At 37.9% G+C, this 20,957-nt stretch overlaps 1 protein-coding gene across 1 annotated transcript in view; it reads right to left on the bottom strand.

The window, feature by feature from the left end:
• MYH15 (myosin heavy chain 15) overlaps positions 1-20,957 on the bottom strand; it is a 174,895-nt gene that overhangs the window by 112,225 nt on the left and 41,713 nt on the right. The window contains exons 11-15 of the mRNA XM_040980919.1: positions 20,598-20,701; positions 18,838-18,976; positions 10,997-11,115; positions 5,605-5,754; positions 4,996-5,166 (exon numbers count right to left, since the gene is read on the bottom strand). Coding sequence (XP_040836853.1) covers positions 4,996-5,166; positions 5,605-5,754; positions 10,997-11,115; positions 18,838-18,976; positions 20,598-20,701 — 683 coding nt within the window. The remainder of the gene's footprint in view (positions 1-4,995; positions 5,167-5,604; positions 5,755-10,996; positions 11,116-18,837; positions 18,977-20,597; positions 20,702-20,957) is intronic.

The raw sequence follows: 20,957 nt of genomic DNA, 5'->3' as shown, positions 1-20,957 counted from the left end.
CTTAGGATTATGCCTTTTAGGAATTCCATGCCTCCTCTAACTCTAAATACTGTGAAAAGAATTATATTAAACTGGGATAAATGTATTTTAATACCAACTTTAGTTTCAAGTTGGTCTGTAAGCTCATACTAACTTCTTTCAGGATATACACTATGAAAAAAATCTATTACTGAATTAGTACACACTTACTTTACTAACTCAAACATTCTAATTTGCTTAGAACTTGAGCATAGTCCCAAGGTAACCAAAACTAGGGTCTTAGCAAAATTTTTGCTAGTCAACTGATGGAATGGAAACACTAATGCATGCAGATCTGAGTTCTTGGACCTGGAGTGCTTAGCTGTGATTAATAGACTAATACTAAAAGTTGTCAGCAACAATAATGAAAGAATGGAGCTATATAGTTAAATATATATTTTTGTACATAAAAGTGGGTATAAATTATTCATTTTAATGGCAAAATGCTGTCAGAACCTCAAACATTTTAAAACTTTCTTTGGGACATTTGACACTATTAACCCTTCTGACAAGCAAAAAATGTCTACCTTTGAAGTTATTTTGTTGTATGGAAAGAATCAAGTTATTCAGGCCAACTCATATAAAAAAATACAAATAATGTGATCAACTTATACAATTCAAATTGGACTCATAACCCAGGAAGATGGTAAGTATTTAAGCACACTTTCTCTTGAGGTTGGTAAAATCATAAAACCTTATCCTAGGGCCCAACACAATAGTGTAGTGGTTAAAGTCCTTGCCTTGCACAAGCCAGGATCCCAGATGGTCTCCAGTTCTAATCCCAGCGGCCCCGCTTCCCATCCAGCTCCCTTCTTTTGGCCTGGGAAAACACTCGAGGACAGCTGAAAGCCTTGGGACCCTGCACCACCCATATGGGAGATCCAGAAGAGCTCCTGGCTTCGGAGTGGCTCAGCTTCAGCCATTACGGCTGCTTAGGCAGTGAACCATAGGATGGAAGATCTTCCTCTCTGTCTTTCCTCCTGTCTGTATATTCACCTTTCCAATAAGAATAAATAAATCTTAAAAAAAAAAAAAACTTATCCTAATTCTAATCCCATGAGGGACTTTCCACAAAAGTTGAAAAATTCCAGGAAGGATGTAGCATACCAAAGTGATGACATAAAAGTCATAGCACATTTTTTAATGTATGATTTTAGATCCATTTACTGAGAAATAATGGAGATTCAGGGCAGCATTGTGACATAGCCGGCAAAGCCAACACTGGCAACATCAGGCTTCCCATAGGATGCCATTTCACATCCCAGCTACTCCACTTCAAATGATCCAGCTTGCCATCAGTGCCCTGAAAAGCAGCAGAAGAGGGCAGCCCATCTACCTGAGCCTCTGCTATCGGAGTAGGAGGACTGGAAGAAGTGCCAGGCACCCAGCTTCAGAGTGGCCCAGCACTGCCTGCTGGGAACATCTGAGAAGTAAATCAGAGGATGGAAGATTTCTCTCCTCATTTGCTCTCTATCAGACTGTAACACTGACATTCTAAGTAAATAATAATCTTTATTAAGGAAAGAATAGCTATTAATGAATTATTTATAAACAAATAAATTAATATATTAAAATATAAATTATTAGTGGTCAGATTATAAACAAAGTAGAATATTTCAAGTGAGGGAATTAGTTTGAGTTAATCCTAGAATAAATTTCTATATAGTGTTTATATGAAAGAATATTACTATATTACTGTAAGTTTGAAGAATAAATTAATAGCAACAGTTGGTGTTAAATGTATGTATTTGTTTGCTTTAAAGTATAAATTTACATTTGTAAAATTTTTATATATGAAAATCACTTTTGTTATTCCAAAATCCCATATAGGCACTGGTTCAAGTCCCAATTGCCTCACTTACGATCCAGCTACCTGGTAATGGCCTGGAAAAGCAGCAGAGGATAGACTGTCCAAGGTCTTAGACTCTTGAACCCACATGGGAAATCAAGAAGTCCCTGGCTTCCAGTTTCAGAACAGCCCACCTCTGGTTGTTGTGGTTTTTTTGGAAGTGAACCAGTGGATGGAAAATTCTCAATCTCTCTCTCCCTCTCTCTTACACACACACACACACACACACACACACACACACACACACACGACTCTTCTCTCTGAAACTCTTTCAAGTGAAATAAATAAATCAGTATTTCAAAAATGTACAGTATGATACACTTTGACTTTTTGAAACATTTTTCATATTATTCAAAAATAGGACAAAGACAAAAAGTCAAAGTGAGTTGTCTTTCATCCACTGGCTCACTTCTCAAATACCTGCAATAGCTAAGGTTTGGCTACACCAGAGCCTTAGGCCAGAAACTCCCTGTTGGTCTCCCGTGTTGATGGCAGACACAATCACCTGGCCCGGCATTTGCTGACTCTTAGTTTGCACATTACCACGAGACTTGGACTGGAAACAGAGCCAGGACTGGGTCCCACTCTGCTGTGGGGAGTGGGCAGCTGCACAGTGGTAACAGCTGTGCCAAATACTCTCCCCAACTTTGAGTTTTTTTTTTTAAAGATTTATTTTTATTATTTATTTATTTTTTTATTATTGGAAAGGCGGATATACAGAGAGGAGAGACAGAGAGGAAGATCTTCCGTCCGATGATTCACTCCCCAAGTGAGCGCAACGGGCCTATACTATGCCGATCCGAAGCCAGGAGTCTCCCACGCGGGTGCAGGTTCCCAAAGCTTTGGGCCGTCCTCGACTGCTTTCCAGGGCCACAGGCAGGGAGCTGGAAGGGAAGCGGGGCTGCCGGGATTAGAACCGGCACCCATATGGGATCCCGGGCGTGCAAGGCGAGGACCTTTAACCACTTGCACCACCGTGCCGGGCCTGGTTCCTTTGAGTTTTAAAAATCCTTGGTTCACTCTATCTCAACAAATAGGTTTTATCATTTATACTTGCTACAAAATTTCTTCAGAAGGCCAAGGCAGCATAAACATGTATTTCCCCAAAGATATAGAATATTTTCCAGAAATTTTTAGTATTTTTCATCTCCTGAGCTGAATAGCTTGGACATAATTTATAAAAAAAAACTAATATTTGGGCCCGGCATGGTGACCTGACCTAGCGGCTAAAGTTCTCGCCTTGAATGTGCCAGGATCCCGTATGGGTGCCAGTTCTAGTCCAGGCAGCCCTACTTTCCATCTAGCTCCCTGTTTGTGGCCTGGGAAAGCAGTTGAGGACAATCCAAAGCCTTGGGACCCTGCATCCACATGGAAGACCCGGAGGAAGTTCCTGACTCTTGGCTTCAGATTGGTGCAGCACCAGCCGTTGCGGTCATTTGGGGAGTGAACCATAGGATGGAAGATCTTCCTCTCTATCTCTCCTTATTTCTGTATATCTGACTGCAATAAAAATCAATAAATCTTTAAAAAAAAAAAAAGAAAGAAAACTAATACTTGCTTTTCCTTCTATCATCTGATCGGTATTTTCCTCTCATTTTATTATTTCAAATAGAAAACACAACAGGAAATTTTTCTGTATCACTAATGAGTTATATGGAATAACTGAAGCTAGCAAAAGGAAGGCAACACACTTCAAACTTTTAAAATCAGATAGTCACAGACCTAGCAGAATGTGGCCCATTTTTCTGCACAAAAAACAGTATCTTGTAATAATCAAAGTAGGTAGACCTTGCAGATGACAACAGCCAGAAGCTAACTCCGTCCCTCTTAGGAATTATACTCTTTTTGTCTCCTTTATTATCAGAACATTCCAGCTTTAATTATGCCACAAAACATCTGCCAAATCATACTTGGCTTCTTATTCCTCTTATTATTATCAATTAGCTCATGGTTGACTCGTTGTCTCTTTTTTTTTAATCAACCACTCCTGCCCCCAGCAAATCCACTGGCTAGAAAAATAAACAAAATCAGTGTGATGTCCTTTCCTATTAGCAATAGTTATCTTAAAGAAAGATGTAGCTTCATCTAAAACATAACATATAAAAGTGATGATCACTAATAAAAATGTGAGGCCTGGAAAAAATAGTGAGAGGCCAAATACTTTAGTCGCGCCTATACAGGGTAGTTGAGATTCAAAGTATCACCAGAAAGACAATGGCTCAACCTATCCTGAAATGTACCCCAAATTCCCTACAACCCACAATGCAAGGGACACTACATGCTTGTTCCCGTGGACAAAACTACAGAGACTATTGTACAGTTTCTCCAGCAGAACCTGGTAACTTCTCCAACAGAACAGAGGAAGACAGAGTGCGAGGATATTGGTGAATTCAGGAACAGTACACTGCAGCTAATTTACTAACAAGCCATGAAGTATTATCATAAATTATTTAAATTAACTGATACTTGTCCAATTAAATGAACAAACTACGTTTTGCAAGGCAGTAGTCCTGAAGATTTAGAACAGTTGTTTGCGTGCTAATTTGGCAGATTCACTTAGCTGCACTGGTTCTATGCATTCTCCTTTTGTTCATCAACCAGGCCCAACAGTGCTCATATTTTCAGTCCCACATTTTTCCAGTTATAACCATGACTATTTTCAATCTTCACAAATCCCTTGGTACATTAACAGTGCAGGTCATGCAGAAGCAGCAAATGTGTTCTGACTGTGTTAGATATGATGTGAGCATGCAGTTAGTATACCACAAGTGTCTTACATCAAGACCATTAAGAAATGTTGTACGGGGTCTTCCTGCCCCATTTCCCAATTGTTGTCAACCTGAATTCTGACATAGATCAACGTTGTTTTTATTATTATGTTTTTTATTTTAAATTTTGAATTTTATGGTACAATTCTGTAAAGTCTGGGATTCCCTCCCCGCAATGCCCACCCCCCAGCTGATTTTCCCCTTATCGTCACAATAGCATAGTCCTTCATATGGAATAATAATTGAATTAGTCTGTTATTTAAGTGTGCCCCGACATTGTTGGTCCAGACAAGTAGATCAATGTTGTAAGCAGGAACAATTTTCCAAGTATGAAATTAGACAATGAGAAATATATATTACCTTCTCAATAAAATTTATGCAGGCTTGCAAATCCAGACCAAAATCAATAGACACCCAGTCAATGCCTTCTTTCTCATATTCTTCTTGCTCCAAAATAAACATGTACTGATTGAAAAATTGTTGTAACTTTTCATTGGTAAAATTAATGCAAAGTTGCTCAAGGGTATTATACTAGAAAGATACAGGAGCAAGTGATAAAAATAAAATTGATAATCACTTGTAAGAATACATAATAATGATAAAACTGGAACAAATATCATATGATGGAAAATGAACCCAACAAGTAACACATGTTCAATTAAATTCATGCTTCACTCACATACACCCACAAACTAAATATTATGATTATAAAATAATACTTAAGGATATTATAGTTTAAAATCATAGATTTTTATCTGTGTCCCTTTAATATGAATTAAGTTAATAAGTTCTTAATAATGTAAATTTTAATAATTAACATTATTTACAGCTTTTTTCTGATAAAAGTAATCCTTATGTTTACATAATATGATTCTCAGCTGGCTTTAACCATATTTTTGAATGTTCAGTTCATAGCTTCTAACCTTCTTGTAAATATGCACTGGCTTCATTCTTACCAGATATACTTACATCAAGGATTTCAAAACCAGTGACGTCAAGGATGCCAATGAAGAACTGCCTTGACAACTTGCTATCCAGGGCTCTGTTGACACGTGCCACCAGCCACTTAAACATCCTTTCATATATGGACTTGGACAGGGCACCAACAGCAGAGATTACCTAGAGACCAGATTGGAAACCTCTTTATCTGATGTCAGTGTTCATTATAGTCCTGGGCATACTCTAGCACTAGTCACCTTCTAGTAAGTCCAGGATGCATTATTAAATTTCTTTGTACATAGCTTCTGTTAACTACAATAAATGAAAAGAAAGAGAGCAGCAAGGAAGAGAGGTCAAGGAAAAGAAAGAAGTTTGCTGATCTATTGCCTCCCATCCAACAAATGTAGAGGAGAGAACTCATGCTCATTTTAGTAAATGACTAAATATTATGAAGGAAATTGTGACATGTGTTGCAAAGCCTTCTGTTCAACCTGTGGCAATAAAAACATCAGCAGCAGCAACATCCCCTGGAAGCTTGTGAAGAAGGCAAACTCTCAGTCCTCGTGCCAGATATGCTAAATCAGAGCCTGTCCTCTCACATGACCTATAACTGATTCTAGTTGACAAAGACTCTCTCCTTGAACAGGGTGTGATCAAGAGTCTCTGATCTTCTCTTATTTAACCCAGCTGAAGCAAGAATCATGCTAAATCTGGTTAGAGAAAATCTACCGTCATTGATATCATTAAATTCCTCATCTCCCAGTTTCTGAGGTATTGTGTATGTTCTTGGCATGCTTTAATCAAGAAATTATTAGATCAGTTTAGCACGAATATCCTTGCCCTTGGTATCTCAGTAATATTCTATTCAGTTATTCCTTTTCTGACAAAAAGCTTCTCTTGCCATTGTATTTGGAGTTGAGCCAAATCTTTCTACCCTTTTGCAGAATTCCTAGTACAATATAGAATAAAGTCTTCCTTATGTTCACACTGTCAGAAAATTTTTCTGTTACAAATATCCACAATAATATTTGAGAAATGCTAGTTAAGTTGATTTGGAATCTGTAGCATTTGTCCTAACGTTGCTGATGATAAATTGTGCAAATTTGGCATATGACCCAATCCTCTTCGGGACTGTGATGTCTTCATCTTAGTAATGCTCCGGAAAATTCTTTCTAGCTCTACAATATTAATGGTATTTCTCTCAATTCCCCCAGATAGTAAATGGCCATCTGGTCCATCATTCTGACTCAGATACTCCTACTGTGGCAAAGGTTCTACAATAATCTACTGAAAAACTCCCATCTCGCTGTCTGGATAATGCTATACAAATGCAGACCCTGATTATATAATAGTGGTTCCTTTTTCCAACATATTTCAAGCAGAAATGAGTTTTAGCTGCACATACTCCAAGCCTGGAAGCTCAATGTGCTCCAACCACTTGAAATATAAACTGGGACTATAACATCCACCCCTCTGCTGAAGACAGAGAACACAGCAGTGGCAACTTGCTGTCTGGTGGTGAATTAGTTGTGAGTCATTCACTCTCTGATCAGTTATCGTCAGGCATTTCCACACAGTGATCCACAAGACCAATGGCACCACAGGTTTTCTTTTTTAATTACTGTTATCACCATCAAAACACAGCCACGAAACAAGTCATCCAAAATTATTTTAGTCCTTGCTACTGCTCATTTTGAGTCTTTAAAAAGAACATGACTAACTTGTTCATCAGTGTTGATTTTAGAAGAATTCAATAAGTGAAGATAGATATGTGAATATCAATGAAGAGTGGTCCTTCTATAGGTCAAGTCAGAAAGAAATGGATGTTATAATGTCTGCTAAATGAATTCGTGAAACTAACAGATCGCTTATACTCAATGTTGCTCACTAATCAATCATTGGAATCATTTTCTGTTCAGTGAAGAGGAATAAAATGGTTAAATTTATACTTCTGCTTTTCAGGGGCTAATGGGATCCATTTATTAGGTTTCCATAAAATAATGTCACATAAGATTTTGAGTACTAGAGGGAAATTGTGCATAATAAAAAACAATAACAGAAAAAAGTCAAATGATTACATTTAAACTACCCTATCTTTCCAATCTATAAAATAGTACCAATAAAATATGAATGTTTTATGCATATTATGAAAAAGCAATAAAACAAAGGAAGTAAACTTCCATATTATAGTATTTAGCACTCAGTATCTAATAAAAAGCCATTCTCCTTTTCCCATCCCTTATCCATCCCCATTTTCACTTCAGCTGTGTCACCTTGAGCAGTTAGTCTTTCTTATGCTCACTGTTTTACCTATGAAATAAGGAAATGAATGAAATCTGCTTTGAACGTGTGTTCTTAGATTGAGTGGCATTATCCATTCAACATGCTTAGTAAAGCACCTATGATAATACTTGGTAATCAATTATTGTAATTATCAATTATTGTAATTTTTATTTTGTCATTTATATTAGTCATTTAAAAATTAATTCACAATTAATAGCTTGGAGAACTCCCCTATAAGGTTGCAGCTTCCACTGGGGAGCACAAGAGTGGGGGTTATGGGAAGAACAAATTGGACAAGGCTGCCACACCCAATAGCATGCATGTGGTTTGGATCTGGGGGAGGCCAAATTGGATTAGGTTTCAGCATTTACTGTTGCTCAAAAGGTCAAGAATAGGTGTAGGAAAGAACAAGTTAGGCTATAGCACCCGCCAGATCATGTGAGAGTCCGGGAGCAGGCCAGACCAAGACTGGGTTGTAACACCCATCAACATATGTGTGGGCCAGGTCTGGAACAGGTTGGAGTGGGCCAGTCCACAGCACACACTGGCATGAGCAAGAGCCAGGACAGGGTGCAGGCCAGGCCTGGTTGAAGCATAGCATTTGCCAGTTCACATGAAGGCTGGAGCTAGTTGTGGACCATACTGGGCTGGGTTGATGCACCTGCTGGCAAGAACTAGCCTGGAGGCGGGCTGGATTGACCCAGCAGTGGCTCTTGCTGACAATTGCCAAGATGTGTGTGGAGATGGAGAGATTATCTCAGACTGGGCTGCAGCACCCATAGGCATGTGCAAGACCCAGGGCTGCATGCAGGCCTAGTAGGGAAATCTCCAAGACTCCCATGATGTGCCACTGCTTCCACAGGTATGAGCTGGAACTGGGAATGGGACAGACTTGGCTAAGCTGCCACACCTTCTGGCATACACAAGAGCCAAAATGAATGTAGAGGAATAGGCTACAGCAGCAGTTAGCAAATGCCAGGACTGACTGTGAGTCATGTCAGGCTGGACAGCATTACACCCTGGCAGGCTTAATATCTGGGACTGGGAATATGACTGGCAGGGAACTGTGGGCGCTTTCTGCTAGGCTGTATCAGTGCTAGTGAACATGAAAACTAGGGATGGGGGTAGACCAGACTGGAAAAGGCAGGGGCACCTGTTGGTATAAGTGAGGGCCAGGTCTCAGGGGCAGGTTGGGCTAAGCTAAGCTACAACCCCATGGACATATCCAAGAGCTGGATAGGATGAGGGTTGTTCCGGGCTAGGCTACAGTAGAGGCTGGCACATGCAAAACCTGGGGCTCGGGGTGGGCCTAATAAGTGTTATTGGGATCATCCTGACTAGGCTGCTGAACCTGTTGGTATGTGTGAGGACTGGGTTGTAGCAGTCAGGCTGGGCTTGTGGGAGTTATGGGGGCTGGGATGACACTGAATAAACATCTTCATCTACTGGAAGGTGTATTGGTTGGTGCAGGTGATAGACTGAACCTGACCCTGCACAAAAGAGTCAAGTCTGAGGTCACCCCAGACAAGGTTTCTTTGGGGATTCCCCAGGTGGATCATTAGACACAGACCCTGGCCATAAGAAAAAAATCACAGGCTGTGTTGTCTGGTCTTGGAGTGCATGCACCAGGACTGGGCCTCCTCAGTGGTTGATGCCTGTTCAGTGGACAGCATGCCAGGATGCACACAGGGGACATAACAGCCAGCTCATCTAGGCCAACATGGGACACTGACTACCTCATCAGAGGATGGGAAGCAGCACAGGTTGAACAATTCTCCTGGCCAAGCTTTCAAAATGTTCCTGGGTCTGTGGATGCACAAAGGTGCACCTTGTCAACCAACAGACCTTGGAAAGATTTCTCAACTCTAGAGCAATGAAACCAACAACTTCTCAGAATTATCTAAATAAATCAAGTGGCACCCTTGGAATGCTCTTCTCTACATCAGGGTCTCTAATCCTCTGGGTGACCATCCTCCATTCCTGGGTGATGTTGTAGTTAAACAGCAGGCAGTATTCCCCTGTCCTTTTTCCCCTCAGACACAGGAGAAAAAGAAAAATGGAATCATTTGTCCCATCCACCATCCTCCATGCCTGATCCTGCCCACCCTAATTGGAAGTCCACGGGGCATGCATCTCTCTCAATTATGTATACAATATTAAAATAAAATTTAAAAATTAAAATATTGCAAGGTCTCCTACTAGGTTAATGGATGTTTTGATTCACACCAAAAGAATATTAGTAAAAATGATAACATTCCTAGCTCCAAGCACTTAAGGTTGTATACTTCCTTCAAATATTATCTTTCCTCTGTGCAAAAACTCTAGAAGCTTTGGATTAACTATAAAATGTAAAGATGCTGTGTAGTCTGTATTGGTAAAGATTGAAGGGAAAATCCCTGAGCCTATGGCCCTGTATCATGTAAGACAAAAATAAATAAATAAGTGTTTCAGAGTTACTCTAAGTTCAGTGCATATGCATTATGATGGCACAGCCTATCCCATACTAATACACATTACAGATACTAAATCATTTTGAAATGTACTAGTATACTTACATAATTTCATTACCCAACAGACTTGAAAATGTTTACCATACAAAGGCAAAGCCTCCAAAAACAGCTGTGTTTAGAGCACTGTTACCTTCTCAGAGATGCTACAGAAAATCTGCATGACCTTCCACCACTTCTGTTCTCACGCTCCCTTTCTGTCAAATATTAACTGCACCAACCAGTATTAAAGCATATTTCTTTAACTTAAATAAGTCAATATGTCAAATAGGTGACAGATGTCAATTTACCAATGGTATTCATGTCAGGAATAATCAGATCCGAGAGCGTTTTAGCTAGTAAAGAGAGATGTTGGTTACACACATGGAGAGCTGTCTGAATCTGTGATTAGATTTGTTATGTAAGGAAAAAAGGCAAAATGTTTATTTCAGGCAAACTCAACAGTATTTATTATAATGTGCCTCATAACTTAAAGCATTTGGAATAGTTTCCACCATAGTTCTTTCGTGATTTTTTAATAGAAATTCTTTTGCAGATAGTCTCAGTAGTTAAGATTTATAAGTATAGCATGAGTGCTCATAATAATTATTATAAGCTCAGAGGATCATAATGTTCTTAAAATAGTATCTTACTTGTTCTACAGTTTGACTTCTGGTAACATACTCATTACCAACTTTTACCCTAGGATGAGTCAAGCCCTTCACCAACTCAGAGGAGTTAATGCCCATGAGGAAAGCAGCTTTGTCAGCACCTGGTCATAAGACAAAAATAAAGACACAGAGGGAGAGAAGGTGAGCTGAGGGAAATAATGTTCGCTTTAATTACATCACAGTCAAATACACTGCCCCGGGGACAGAGCCAGAGCGTGATTAGATCAGTGCAGAAACATACACTGCACCTTTTAAATAAATACCTGAATCCAAACCTTTAAAGAAATTTTTCTTTAAAATTCAAAACAATATTACACTGAAATTAGATATCATATAAACTAGAATGGGCATTATGAAAAAGGCATGAGCACACACACACAAAATTAAAGAAAATGCTAGCAAAGAGATGGTGAGACTGTAACCCTCACATATTGCTGATTTGGAGGCAAAATTCTGTAGATGCTATAAAACCAGTCTGCTAGTTATTCAAAAGTGAAGCAGTGTTACTTACTAGATCCAACAATTCCACTCATATATACATAAAAGGAAACGCTATACAAGATGATAAATTATTCAAACTGTTCCCAGCAGTGCTATTCTAAAGCCAAAAAGTATTTAAAAAATCATAACATAATGAAGAGATAAATAAAACCTTGTCTAATCATACATTACAATACGATCCATCTGTAACAAGGAATGACGTGAGGAATACTACAACACAGCTGATGATAACTGACAGAGGATCTCAAAGGCCACATATTGCAGGAGCCTTCCCCTTCACACTGACTGTTCAGGACAAGCAAATTGATGTAGTGAGAGCATAGCTTTGTGATTGAAAAAGAAAAAAAAAATGTAGAAATGAAAAGTATTGAGGGGTACAGGATATCTCTTGGAGTAGATGAAGGATTCTGCAATGACGCTGTGGTGATGATTGCACCCTTTGTAAATATATTCAAGTAACTGTGCTATACACTTTAAAAGACACAAGGTAGCACAGTGGCACAGCAAGCTAGCCCTCACCCTACTGATTTAACAGCCCATATGGGTGCTAGTTCCTGTCCCAGCTGCTTCGTTTCTCATCCAGTTCTCGACTTATGGCCTGGGAAACAGTAAAGCATAGCACATGTTCTTGGGCACCTGCATCGACATGAGAGACCTGGAAGAAGCTCTTGGATCCTGTCCTCAGATTTGCTTGACCCCAGCCATTGCAGTCATTTGGGAAGTTAACCAAAGGATGGAAGATCTCTATCTTGCTCCTTCTCTTTCTGTAAAAATCTCCTTTTCAAATAAAAATAAATAAATATTTTGTAAAAGTCAACTTTATGATACCTAAATAAACAATATTTCACTTTTTGAATAACCATTTCTTAATGTTGGCCTTCTTCAAAAATAGATTGTGAAGAATATAAAGCATCCCATGATTACTATTTGCCTGCTTTGCACTGTGTGTATATACTTCTAGATTGTTTCCAAAAAGTGGGACTTGGGCCCTATACTTTGAAAATTCAAGACACCCACCAGTTAACAGATCCCAGGACACAAGCTCAATTTCTGTTAAAATCATTTCCTTTCCCATTGAAGCCTGTTTACCCAATATTGCCCCCTGCTGCCTAGCAACAATCTTTACATTCATGAAATCTGTTGAATAAAACTTCATTTTCAAAGGAGAGAAGCAGTGAAGAATAAACGTGTTGGAAGGAAAGCAAAAAGGTATATATCACATCGGGAGTTATCAAGCAAGAATAATACAAAAGAATGCCACAGGCAAAAAAAATGAATGTGTTTTTTAAACTGTAGATTATTTCAGTTACTGAACAAATTGAATATACCCCTCATCCGAAACTTCTCTGCATGCCCTTCCTTTTAAATGGATCCTGAGATACACTGACACATGTGTGGAATAATGTGTTACATTAGAAATTAATCACCAACATGGAATTAAATAAAACCAGAACATAATTAGAACACTATATGTCATTTGTATTCATGATATTCATTTTATTTTTATGGGCTTTTAAAATTTTCACAGAGGTTTAATGAACTTGAAATGTTTAATATGCTTTTTAACTAAAATTAAAATAAATCACACATACTTTCCTACAAGCTACAAACCTAATTTATGTTAATATACTTACAAGAATAATAGCCTGAATATTGACTACAATGAAATCTTTCAAAACATGAAGATCATTTGTCATAATTAAAGTCAACAGGTACATTCATGTGGTCCTGAGGTAACTGATGCTCATTAGTAATAATTTCATAAGGCTTCATTGGAAAATAAATGAAAATAAATGTAAAGTAAAAGTGGAGCTGATCTCTCCACCTTATGCTGACGTGTCCCTATGATGGCTCCTGCAGAGTATCATATTTGCAGATAATGCACTAATTGTTTCAAGTGGAGGATTCAGTGGGTTAGAAACACATTTTTTTGAATTCAGGAAGGATCTAACCAAATACAATAATCATATTTAAAAGAACAACCATATTTAAAAGAAAGGCAGAATGGAATGTGTGGGCCCAGTGCAGTAAGCTAGCAGCTAAGGTCCTCGCCTTGCATGAACCAGGATCCCATATGGGTACCAGTTCTAATCCCATGGACCCACTTCCCATCCAGCTCTCTGCTCGTGGCCTGGGAAAGCAGTTGAGGATGGACCAAAGCCTTGGGACCCTGCACAAGTGTGGGAGACCCGGAAGAGGCTCCAAGGCTCCTAGCTTCATATTGGTGCAGCTCCAACCATTGTGGCTGCTTGGGGAGTTAACCAGTGGATGAATCTTCCTCTCTGTCTCTCCTCCTCTCTGTATATCTGACTTTCCAATAAAAATTAGATAAAACCTTAAAAAAAATAGAATGTGTTTGGTCAATTTGGATTGAAAAGAATTGTAACTGACAGTGTGAAAAATGAACAATCCAAATTACTGTTTAGGCAAAAAAGAATTCAAGTATAGTCAATGTTCTCAATACTGTTCCACACCAAGAATGCTCATGTATCCTTTCTCCAACATAAACAAAAATCTTTTGAGACTGTGTTACCTACAAACAAGGATGACCCAAACCCTTTGTATCATTCCCCATTGCAGGTTTTTATAGAAATAAATTCAGTGTTATAGCATACCACCTTTCCTGCTCCAGAGGTGGTTAAGTTCCACAAACAGGAATTGTGTACCTTCTATCATATAGTCCAATATCATATAATTGTTCTATATACTTTATGGGCTAAAAAGAGCAGTCATGATGTTTCAGAAGATAAATTATTTCATTTACACCATATGATCAGAGCATGAAAACTGTAAACCAATGAATAAAATTTCACTGTAATAGGAAATACTATCGTAAAAGGAGCAAAGTCTATTAAATATATTCATTGTTTCTCCCAGAGACTTTATGAAATTATAACCACACTACGTGATCTTCTCCAGGCTAGGGGAACATGAGCCATCGCAGTGACTCACAAACATGTGCATATGTGACAATAGCCCAGAGGACAAACAAAGGGCTGAAGGTTTAGGCCTGTTGAAATGGGCTAGGGTCTGTGCCTCTCTAGTTCTACCATGTCATGCATTTGATTCTGATACACAGAAAAGGTTAACAAGAACCCTCATTATATTGATCCTGCATTTCAGCTACCCACTGGGGTCTTCGGGGAAAATTATATAAACAAATATTAATGCCCAAATTTCAGTCTTACCCCAAAATAACTATATAAAAAAGGAATAGCTATTTTTATCAATATTCTATCTTGGCTAATCTGAAGCACAGTTATGATCATTACATTCAATTCTTTTATGGAAAGCTATACTGTGATTTTTATAATGGTCACAGTTCATTAATTTATCAAGCAAATTTACCAAGCCCTTGGTATGTGTAAAAGTTGAGGCAGGAAAAGATATGAAAGACATATATGTCCTGTGGTATTAAGGGTGATTTCCTTAAATAGGTGAGACTAAATTAACAAATTAAAATCCATCCTTATATGAAAACCTGGACATGATTTAGTGAACATACTTGGTTAAGTCTCTGCGCTTATGGAGTTTGTATATTATGGGGACTGATAAGGGGGTAGCAAGGAGTGCAGGTGAACAGTCAATTAAAAAATAGTTGCAATAATTAAAAAGAATATCCCAGGTCATTTTGAATTATTATTAGAGATAATAAGTAGTGATGAGATCATGAGCATTTCTGATGAGTGTCATCGAAATCATGTTACTAATGTAAGGAAATAAGCAAAATACATAACTAAGAAATTAATTTCTGGCAGGAAAACAAAGTTAGAAAATCCAGTAGCAAGGGTGCTCACATGCTGCAAAAAAATAACGAAGAAGCCAGGGGAACTTAATCAAAGGCAGAGAGAGAAGTGCTAGATGGGAGAAAGGAATTTAAAGAGGTATTAAATAGCCAAGAGGGCTATGAAAAGAAGTTTGAGATTTATTGGGATTAAGTTAGGAGCCACTCTAGAATGAGTATGGACATGGACTGACTTTCAGGAGGAAAGGTTTGACACTGACCTCCACATACAGAACTAACTCTCACCAACTAAGTGTGTGACAGGGAGATTGGTATGGAGGTTATTTCCGTAATCTGGCAAGAAACATAAGCTCAAGTAAATTGTTACAGTTGACGTGATCATGAGACAAAGTTGTGAGCTTTTAGAAAGATTTCAACAGAAGAAAAGAAGGGAGAAAGAGAGAGAAAAGAGGGAGACAGAAGATTGAGTTGATTTTAAGATTTTAGTGATGGCAACTGGGAGAATATCATTGGCATTTATTTAAAAGGCTGGTGAATGAAATGTTGTTGATGGGCAGCATGGAATGGAGAGTTTAGCTGTATGCATTTGAGTTTGATACTATTGCTTAATAAAGAAATATAGTATAGAACACAGGTATGGTAGACTCTACAGCCCTATAGCAGGTAGAAGTGGGGAAGATGAGGATGTCCTGCGAAGAATCTGAGAAGGAGCCATGAGGAAGAATGCATGATCTCATAGACTTTGTTCATCTGCAGTTTCTGACCTATTCATGCCTTGCTTTTGCAATAAAAGAAATTATTCATTAAAACTTCTCTCAAAGCATGTGAAAAGCAGGGGGAAAAGATGCAATAAGAACATAAGTGAATGTGTTAACACATACAATATGTACATGATTAATCCTCATGTCACATTTCCTTGCTTCCTTTTCATCCATAAGCAAGTGCCCTTCTCTCCAAGGGCAGTTCCTGAACACTCCATCCACAGCACTCCTGTCTCCTGCTACTTTTTATTCTACAATAATTACATGCATTATTTTCTTTTCATAATAGAGGGACCTTTGTTTAAGTGTTTATTGTTTGTTTCCCACTGTAGACAATAGAGGAAGAATACTTGGTTCACAAATGAGCCTCCAGCCTCAATACTCCAGTCTCCCTGCTACAGATTGGCCTCAAAATTGGTTTGTTAACCCTAAAACACAGCTCAAAATTTTTTAAAAAGGCAAATGGGATGGGCATTTGGTCAACAGATCAGCATCTCATTATCATATGACCTGTTTTCAAACCTCATCTGTAGCTCCTGATTCCTGTTTCCTGTTAATGCAGATCCAAGGAGGTACTGGTTATTGCAGAGGTAATTGTCTCCTTCCACATACGCGAAAAGCCTGGATTCAAACTATCCCTGGTTGTGGCTACACTTGTGGAGTCAATTAGGAGAAGGGAGCTGTCTCCCTGTGTGCATATTTCTGCCTCTCAATTAAACAAGAATATAAACACATTTTTTTTACTGAGCAAAAACTTAAATCAGCAGTTCTAAAAATATATATACAAATACTCAATAAACATATTTAAAAGGTGTTCATTATTATCAGTCCATTGGGAAACCAAATCAAAACGTCAGTCTCATACATAAAAGATGGCTATTATTAAAAAAAAAAATGATCATTGGCACAAATGGAATAAAGCCAGAACTCTTGTGAATTGGTGGAGAATTCTACTTTGAAGACATGTTGCAGCCACTGGTGAAACGGTGACTCAAAAAGTAACCTAGAATTACCATTTAACCTAGCAATTCCACTTCTAAGTATATTCACAAAAGAGTTGAAAACAAAGACACAAAAAGGTATTTGTACAGCAGCTTTCATAGCAATATTATTCACAATAGCCACAAAGCTGAAGGAACCAATGATGTTATCAGCTAATAAATAATAAATGGTATACACAGAGATAAACAGTATTCAATCATAAAGAGAAATGAAATTCTGATACACGCTACAGTATGGATGCATCTTGAAAACATTACAAAAAGCAAAATAAGCCAGCCACAATAGGACACAAATTGTGCAGTTACACCTAGATAAGGTGTCTAAAGCAGTCATATCCAGTCACAAAGTGGAACAACAGCTGTCAAGGACTGCAAGAAGACAGCCATTGCAAGTTTATGTTTCATAGGTACAGAGGCTAAGTGTGGAATGATTAAAAAAATTAAGTCAATTCCAAAACAACAAATACCATATGTTCTCTCTGATATAAGGCAACCTTTACACAAAATGTAAGATCAATATCCCTTTCAATATTGGTTTTGCTACATCTCATGGGTTTTGATATTTTTTATTTTATTTTCATTTCTTCAAAAACATTTTTTTTTTCTTATTAACTTCTTCACTGGCTCATACGACATACAGTAGCATTGTTTTCTTCTAGAAGGTTTTTTATTTCCTTTTTCATTTCTTCAGAGACACAGTAGTCATTTGATAGAATGTTATTTAACTTCATGGCACTATAAATTTTTAAATTTTCTTCCCATTGTTGATTTTGCTTTATAGTTTTTCATTTAAGGGGATGTATAATAACTGTGTAGTAGAGACTATGATATCCAGATGTGAAGATATAATGCAGTCAGCATCTCTACTTCCAAATCAAGGATGGACGCCCAATGCGACTGTTAAATATATCATGACAATAGGGTACTGGACTCTCTGCCATTGTCCATACCTACAATGTCAGGATACACTAAAATAGCAGAATGATGGACTTAGGACTGTTTGTGAGGGGCTTTTTCATTACTTTATTACTATTATTTTTATTCTTAGTACTGTAATAATAATGAGAAGAATCAGAGTGGGATAAAGACAGTGGTAATGATTACATAGTAATGTAAATGCCCTTATTGCCCCTGAATTCTATACATAAAAATGACTAAAATGAGCAATTTCATGTTATGCAAAGACACATTTAAAAGCATAATTTAAAATATATCAGAATGTTAGGTTTATGAGTTTTTCTTTTTACAGTTACAATGAATTTTATTAGCAAGAGTATTCATCATTATTCCTGCATTCCTTGTTACATAATTGTAGTTTGCTGGAATGATCATTCTACACCGATAACTGAAGATGCTTCCAAATTGTTTATTAAGCAGGCAAAGCTATAGTCTTTTAAATTGTGAGTAAAATGCCAAGGAGATTAACCCTTGTGGTCTCACCCTTGTGGAAATATTTTGCCTTTGAATTTCAAGGATCTTAGTTCACATCTCTAATTAGTCATTTAGTACATTTTATGGTGATTCACCATTTTCTGTTTTTTCCAACTGTCCATGTGCTAAAGTCAGACTATGCCTTAATCCATTGTTTCACCCAAGTTCAGCTAATTTTTCAGGTGAGGAATGCTTTTTGTTCTGTGACAAAAGGATTCTACTTCAGAATCGCTGTTAAGAGATGAAATTTGAGGAATAGCAATCAGGGGCAATGGTACTTACCGATTTCAACATTTTCCAAAAGCCAAAAGGTAAGGACAACTATAAGAAAACAGGAAGTGGGTGGGGCCAGGGGTGGGGTTATATCTTCAATGTAGATCTTACTTTCTGTGCCATCTGCTTCTGGATGCTCCTCCCTGGGTTTCTGTTTAAATTTCATGTTTCCAAGGTGCAGGATGGCTCCAGTGAGTTTATAACATGCATACTTCTCATCAGGAAGAAAGCCTAAGCTATCCAAAGCTTGCTGAAAAAGAAAAGACAGAATGCTTTTGTCTTTCAGTGTGCAACCTCAACCCTGCTGTGTGTCACACTTTCTCACACTCTGGCTGTAGGCTGGCAGGGATGAGACAGAGTGCCACAGACCCAGGACTTGACAGCTTTGTTCAAAGCAATGCAAATCAGCCCTGTTGGCAGTTGGTCAGCAGCAGCCTACTAATCCCTTTTAAAAAGAATTAGGGAGATACAAGACAGGTTTGTTTAATTTTTAGTAGTTTTAGAACATTCTCTCACTGGCCACTCATCCTTTCTCCAATAACAATGGCTTCAAGAGCCAAAGTAGATCAAATATCTTTGCTCTTCATGATAATAACAGACAGTACTATATACCACATACTCTGATTTTATTTCAGAGATGATATGCCTTACAGATTAATTCAAGGCAGTGTTTAAGAAAAAAAAAAAACACTAGACAATAGAACTGCATCCTAAGAAATCACTGCATTTAGCAAGATATTCATTGTCACATACTCCGAGAAGATGGGAATTATTTTCATTCTTTCTAGGGGCTAATTTAGAGTATGTATCAAGAAAAAAAATACATAATAATTACTTGTAATTTCATGGCTAACAATCTAACATTCGGTAAATCTGATACACAGAGAAAACTTTATTTACAAAGACAATCAGTGTGTGTGTGTGTGTGTGTGTGTGTGTATGTGTGTAGGGGAAAGAAGAAAAAGGAGGGAGTCCTAAAAAGTTGAGTCTAATAATAAGTGAATTACTCAATTAAAAAAAATAAAATATCTTGAGCCAATAAAATATCTTGGGAGCAGCATGGTAGCCTAGTGGCAAAAGTCTTTGCCTTGCATGCACTGCAATCCCATATGGGTGCCAGTTCTAATCCTGGCTGCTCCTCTTCCCATCCAGCTCCCTGCCTGTGGCCTTAGAAAGCAATTGAGGATGGCCCAAAGCCTTGGGACTCTGCACCCACGTGGGAGACCCCGAGAAGGCTCCTGGCTCCTGGCTTCAGATCGGCTCAGCTCCAGCCATTGTTGCCACTTGGAGAATAAACCAGCGGACAGAAGATCTTCTCTGTATCCACTTCTCTCTGTATATCTATCTGCCTTTCCAATAAAAATAAATCTTAAACATAAGTAAATTGATTAATTAAATATCTGATAAAATATTAAATACACATTTAAATATTTATGAAGAGTTTGTAATGACACTCGAATGCTGATAAGATAAACCTGGAAAAGCAAACTTCCATTTGTGTACCTTACATGTATGTAGGGATTACAATCTTTCATCAGAAAACATGTGGTTATCATAGTAACCACACAAAAGCAATTTCAAGTAGATAAACATTAAGACTGAAAAGATACACACCAAAGTTTGAAAAAAGTTACTGTCCACTGAGCTGAAACATCTTTAAACTTTTAATATGGTCTAAAGGTACTATAATAACATCATGTGCTTTTACAAAAAAAAAAAAAAAAGCTTTGGATGGAAACAGCCTTTACCTACATGGGCAGCAGCAAGGAAGCAAGACCATTTCTTGAGATTCTTTAAGCAACCTGAACTAAAAGATGTTTTCTTTCGTTTCTCAGGGTTATCACCAGACTTTGACAACTAACAATCCTTACTTCTGTAGCCAGCAGTTCTTCAATTTCATTCAAGTTCTCCACAGCAATTACTCCACAGGAGCAAAAGTGAAAGTCATTGGGATCCCCAGACACCAGGAGCATGTCTACAGTGGGAAAAACACCCAAAAAAACAACTTAAAGCCATCAACAAGACCTTAGAAGACAACTGACCAACTGCAAGTTAAAGCATACCTGTTAATAAGCCCAAATAATATCGAAATTCAATACCCAAGCTTCTGTAATTAATTTTTACCCTCTCATAATTTGCTCATCAAGTATTCTTCACCCCTCGCAGGATAACAGACTGGTGAATTCCAGAAGCAAACTGAATTGCCACAGCTTCAACTGGTGTTTACAAAA

The sequence above is a fragment of the Ochotona curzoniae genome, unplaced genomic scaffold (assembly GCF_017591425.1).
Source record: "Ochotona curzoniae isolate NIBS_2020 unplaced genomic scaffold, NIBS_Ocur_1.0 contig_3498, whole genome shotgun sequence".
NCBI lineage: Eukaryota > Metazoa > Chordata > Mammalia > Lagomorpha > Ochotonidae > Ochotona > Ochotona curzoniae.
This window is presented reverse-complemented; position numbering and strand designations above follow the sequence as displayed.